The sequence below is a fragment of the Desmodus rotundus genome, chromosome 5, assembly GCF_022682495.2.
Source record: "Desmodus rotundus isolate HL8 chromosome 5, HLdesRot8A.1, whole genome shotgun sequence".
Lineage (NCBI taxonomy): Eukaryota > Metazoa > Chordata > Mammalia > Chiroptera > Phyllostomidae > Desmodus > Desmodus rotundus.
This window is the reverse complement of record NC_071391.1, coordinates 44,290,557-44,296,556: the sequence shown is the minus strand read 5'-3', so window position 1 is coordinate 44,296,556 and position 6,000 is coordinate 44,290,557. Positions and strand designations below refer to the sequence as shown.

Genomic DNA, 6,000 nt, shown 5'->3' with positions numbered 1-6,000 from the left:
TATAGTTTTATCTCTTGGCTCACATGGTTCTTTCCCTGCTCTGATTTAGATGTAATAGGGACATAGATTGCACTTTTTCAGGGTATTTTAACTTCAGTCATAGGTTCCTTCCTCATTCATCATAAAATTTCAGTCAAATAAAAATAATATTATGTTATTTCTTGGGACATTCATATTATATAAAATGAAGTTAGGATACATATAGAAAGTGACTATTTTTTCCCCAAATATACGAAAGCCTATTTCATCAGTCCCTTAGGCCTTGTTCATAGCAAAAGGAGGAAGAGTAGATTACCTCTTCCACTCAGACAGACTAGTTAGTTTCTGGCACATACTCTGGAGATGGCACCAACATCAGAACTGAAGATTGACACGGTAGGATAGTAATGAGGACAAAGATGGAAGAGGGTACCGGCCATGTCTATTTCTTCTCATTTACTCACAGTTTTTCTAATCACATTTTTTAATCAGTAGGTTTTGCCTTGGGGAGTAAATAAGCTCATAGGTCTTAAAACAAAGTCACGATCAATTTGATGGAGGGAGAAGGTATCAATGAGAATGTTGAGATGACAAGTACTTACAATATTTAAGGAAGAACTCATACTTTTTTTCAAGGAAATTTCTGAGTTTCAGTTACCAAACAAAGGTCCCCACAGTTTGTATGGATATCTGTGGGGAAATCTGTGGGGGTTAAACATTGGAGTGGGTATATATTTATACCAAATTTTATACCCAAACAAACTCATATTTTTGTATAACTCTGTTCTTACCTGCCACCTTTTTAACTCCAAAGAAATACATATTAGTTACATTATAGATGCACATATTAACACCTAAAGTATTATTATCACAAGAATTGAGTGACAAATAGGCAGAGACACTTAGTATACAGAATGTTTTTATTGTACAAACTACATTAGTTCAAAGAAGTGGGCTTAAAGAACTACTTTAGAATAATTTGTAGCTCTACTTCGACCATTATTTTAGCAGAAATATGACCATGGGTGGTTGAAATGAAACTTCTTTACTGCCTTCCTACAAACCAGAGCTCCCACACTTTGTGTGAGGGGCTGTGATGGTCAGAGTTCAGGCTGTAACTCTATGGGTAGTAAAAAAGTGAAGGATGCCACTCTGGATCGGTTTGGTTTTGACACTATAGATTATGGGATTCATTAGTGGAGGAAAGAGAAAGTAAACAAAGCTCATAATGAGGTGCACAATATGTGGAACCTCCTTCCCAAATCGATGAATTAGAGACAATCCAATCACTGTGACATAGAAAACCAGGACACAACCGATATGGGAGACACAGGTGTTGAGGGCCTTGGCCCGCTCCTCTTTGGAGGCAATGTGCAGGACATTTTTGAGTATCCACACATAGGAGATGAGGATAATCAGAGAATCCAGCACAAATATAAGGACCACAAGCACAACCGGATATAGTTGATTGAAGGTGGTGTCAGCACAGGCCAGTTTGATGATATCCTGATGAAGGCAGAATGCATGGGAAAGGACATGGGAATGGCAATATGGAAAAAAATAGAGGAGTGATATTGGGGGGACAACAGATACAAATCCCCTCATCAGAACCCCTAGCCCAATTTTCACCACTCGAATATTAGTGAGTATAGAGGTATATCTAAGGGGGTTACAGATGGCAATAAAACGATCATAGGCCATAGCGAGCAAAACACCGGACTCTACAAAGGAAAGTGAATGTATAAAATAGGCTTGAGAAAAACAGGCTACATTTCCAATTTCCCTGTGGTCCAACCAAAGGACCTCCAGTACCGTGGGCATTGTGGTTAAAGTCAGCCCTAGGTCTGTGGCTGCCAGCATGGCCAGGAAATAGTACATAGGCTCATGAAGATTGTGATCTGCCTTAATGAGAAGGAGGAGAGTGCCATTGCCAAAAATGACAGAGATATAGACAAAAATGAAGGGTGTGGAAATCCAGTGGTGAGCTGCCGCCAAACCTGGAAAACCAGTCAGCAGAAAGGAACTGGAGCTGCTGTTGGGCCACATGTTGGGTTGATCCAGAAGAAATGTTCCTTTTTTCTCAGTTACTACCACAGAAATGTAGCTCGACGTTCAAAGTAGCACTCCAAATATACCATCTCAGAATTCTTACTTGAAGGTAATAACAACATCAATATAAGACATTGTTTCTCAAAACATATTCTTAGGACAGTCTATTCCATTTTAAGAACACATATCTTTTGTGTTCTTAATTGCATATTCCAGGGACCATCCCTTACCTACTCAAATTTTTGGAGTTTCATATCATCATCTGCATTTTAACAACCTCCACAGGAAAATTTTTATGCATATTATAACTTAGAAACCATTTCCATCAACTATGCAGATTTTGCAGAAGAATCTATACATGAGAGATTTCAAGGAAACTACTAACCCTAACCTGACTCGAATCTACTGCCTGAAGCTATGATTGACTTCACAGTAGTGATTCCTAACACACATTATCCTGCATATGCATGATTTCTCGGGCTTCTCAACAACAGATTCAAGAGTCTAACAGGAAAGTGTGGGAAGAGAAGCTGGGTTACTACAACTGTTGCTAAGAAGATAGATATGAAAAAAAATACACTTTGCATAAATTACTGATGGGAAAACACAACAAAAAATGTTTCCATTAAGTGTGTATTGGTTTATTCCTGAACATGGCAGAACTACTTAGTACTCACTACATTAGCCCAGAATAATTGGAAGTTAGGTTATCATAGACAATTGGGCTAAAATAAATGCTTAGGCCAGCCAAGGACATAGCTCATAATAATTTCTCCTTCAGTTTGAAAAATTTGTCTTTTATTTCTATGGAGTTTCTTTCTCTTTCATCATTATTTTTGTAGGGCCACTACAGTAAGTCCCCAGAACCTGATTTCTTCCTTTTGAGTTTCCCTTTGTATTAAGCACCATCTTTTTGATCTCCTTCTTTTTCTATCCAGCCATAGGCTTCTGAATTTGTCCTATGCAATACTAAATGAGAGCTCTATTGCTACCTACACAGAAAGTTGTCTGTTAGTAGAGAGAAGAATTTAAGAAGGTTTTAACATCTCTTCTGCTACTAGATTATGGGTTTCTTACATATAGAAACCAGTTTATTTGACTTGCAAAATACCTATCATGTGATATGTATATATACATACACGTACTACATGTATATTTCCATTATGTATATATACATGTGTTCATATGCACATGTACATATATGTTTATATGTATGTATACATGTGTGTTCACATATATATTTGTGCAATTGCACATATTTACATGAATTAACATTTTAAGCACTGGAATTAATTGATAAGAAAAAGTCCCTGATTTTTTCAGCCATAAATTAAGTTAGAAATCAATAAGAAAAATTTAGGTAAATATAAGTGCAATTTTAAAATAAAACAGCACTGTTTAATGGAGATTGATTGGGGTTGTTTTGCATATGGTTTAGTATAGTAGTTTGGGGGATCTGGGACTGCAGCTCTGAGAAGTTGACATTTAACCTGAAACCTAGGTAACAAAGAAGAACTGGCCATATGAAAACCTAGGAAAAGACTGTTTCATTGATAGGGGAAAAATTAGCATGTTGGGAGCTTGGTGAGGAGATAGTAGAAGGACAATAAGTAATGTCAGAGACAAGGCAGTGGTCTCATAGGTCTAATAGATAACATGAGGATCTTTGTTTTTACTACAAAGGTGATGAGAAGACATTGAAGAGTTTAAAAATCACAATAGAGGAGATAATGATGGCATTATGATATGCATTTTTGAATTATCACTTGGACTGCTATGTAAACAGTGATAATCTAGCATGATAACAGAAAGAGCAGTAGTTAGGAAGTTATTGTAATGCTCCCAGTGAGGAGTTATGGTTACTTGACTAGGATGGTAGCAGTGGAAATAAAGAAAATTTAAACAGAAATGGATAGATTATGAAGTAGTACCAAGGCTTGCTGATATCTTAGAAATAGGAATATGAGGGAAATAATCAATGAGGTTGACTCTAAATTTCTGTTTTGAGCAAATGAGAGAATGGTTAGGTTAAGTCATTTACTCAAAAGGGAACATCTGAGGAAAATGTATATTTACTTGGGAGGAAATCAAGAGTCATCAGTAAATATGGCTGAATTGAAGCAAATGCATGTCTTACTTTTTTTCATATCACATACCAGAACAGTTTCTTCTAGTTGTTTTCCTCGCTTAAGTTAAAGGCTTTCAAATATTCAAATCTAATTTTTTGAAGTTATCCTGTATCTGGACAGATGTGATCCAGCTGCAAGTTTTCAGCAGTGCTGACGTGCCAGACATCTGGCCATGAGGCAATGATTCAGCACTTTTAGCCTGACTCTAAGGGATGGAAAATTGACAGAATCACTTCTAGTTCTCCATGCTCTGTTCCCAAGTGTGAGAGACATAAACCAAAGTTTAGTGCTGATTGGAAATATGAATGATGTTTATTCTTTAGTCAGTAGATGCAAAAATAATCCCACATGGCTCCTCCTCTTTTATGTTCTCTAAGTACTACTTCATTCTCCTTACCTCTCTGATCTGTCAGCAATGATCATCAACCTAAACTCTAATGCAATTCTGTGAAGAATTTCTTCTTGTAAAAGGATATGTAGTACAAGTAGTACATTACTACAGAGAATACTACCCAAAGTAGAAAGGATCAATTCTATTTTGCCAAAAACCTTCAACTAAGTTTCCTCTTGCTGATTCCCAAGAATTATATCCAAATATACCTGTACTTCATGTTGTGGGAAATTCACATCTTCAAGTAGGAACTTCTCTTGGATTTAAGAAGGACCTTTATGGAAAAGAAAATAAAGGTGAGGAAAGGCCATAGGAAATGAGAGATTATGAAGCTTGAGGATAGAGCAAAGAGAAAGAATTCATAGTTAAGAATGTCAAACATTTACAGTTATAACCTCTCTCTGCCTCATTTAAATGTCTTATAGAATAAGAGATGCCTCTGTGTTTATCCCTTAGAGAGCACAGGAGACATATGGGAAGGCCAACTATATTCATACTGCAGGCCACAGCAGGTCTTATGTGCTAATGCCCAAGTCTCATCCCAAGTGTTACCAACTTGAGAGGCTCAGATATGAGCACTCATCGAGAGCTATGGGCTATAGAGATCCTTCATTTTTCTTCCCCCATCGTCTCTCTCTAGAAAGCTGATAGAAAAGTCTCATAATGCCCTCTTTCTATATTTCTGGATGTGTCTGCATACTCACATCTACCAAAGCTTGGTTGTTAAGTATGAGGAACTGAGTTCTTGGGTTCTGCCTGAAGAATCAGATTATATGGCTTTTTTTTTTTAAGTTGGTTAGGTTATTAATGAAGAAAGCATCTTCCCAGAGTTCTTTGTTTTCCAGCAAATTGGAATTTTAAGGAATATTCTCTCTGCCTGATCCCCTCCTGTGAAGGAAATGGAACACTTCATTGATCTCCCCAACATTTTAAAGCATCTTCTCCAAACAAGGTCTGCGACTAATAGAGCCTCAGGTGGCAGCTTTCTGTGCTCGGAGGAATCAGAGCACTTATCTTTATGGCCCCAGGAGATGCTGGTATAATCTATGGGAGACTCAAGGTGAAATCTTTTCCAATTGCTCTCATGAGAAAATGTAAACATCTTTTGCCATAAGTCTTTTGAGTTCTGATTATATTTTCTACTTGGTTTATCTCAAAGTTAGTTGAAGAGTGGAAAGTTAAATGGAATAGAGTCAATATAATAAAAACCTGTCAGCCTCCCCTATTACTAAACACAAACCCATAATCTGCAGCAAATGCTCTTTCTTAAGTTCATCTTGCCAAAATTTTTAAAATAGAAATACAGTTAACATACTTATAGCACAATACTTTAAGCAATCATACCCCATCCTTTAATCTCAGGGGTGATAGCATCTATAGTTTTCCTTCCAACCCTGACAGAAATCACCCTGCCTATTACCAGTTTTAGTGGAAAATAAACATTTTAACAGG

The 6,000-nt window shown here is 37.0% G+C and overlaps 1 protein-coding gene across 1 annotated transcript; it reads right to left on the bottom strand.

Moving 5' to 3' along the window:
- Window positions 1-968: 968 nt before the first annotated feature.
- On the bottom strand, window positions 969-5,392 carry LOC112317626 (olfactory receptor 51B5). The gene is made up of 3 exons (XM_045183589.2): window positions 5,253-5,392; window positions 4,758-4,822; window positions 969-2,130 (listed from the first exon to the last, which is right to left on the bottom strand). The coding sequence occupies exon 3, from the start codon at window positions 2,023-2,025 to the stop codon at window positions 1,087-1,089; it is 939 nt and encodes a 312-aa protein (XP_045039524.2). The 5' UTR covers window positions 2,026-2,130; window positions 4,758-4,822; window positions 5,253-5,392; the 3' UTR covers window positions 969-1,086.
- Between the last annotated feature and the right edge of the window lie 608 nt (window positions 5,393-6,000).

Coding starts and splice junctions, on each gene's coding strand:
- LOC112317626 (XM_045183589.2), bottom strand. CDS start 2,025: ATGTGGCCCAACAGCAGCTCCAGTTCCTTTCTGCTGACTGGTTTTCCA.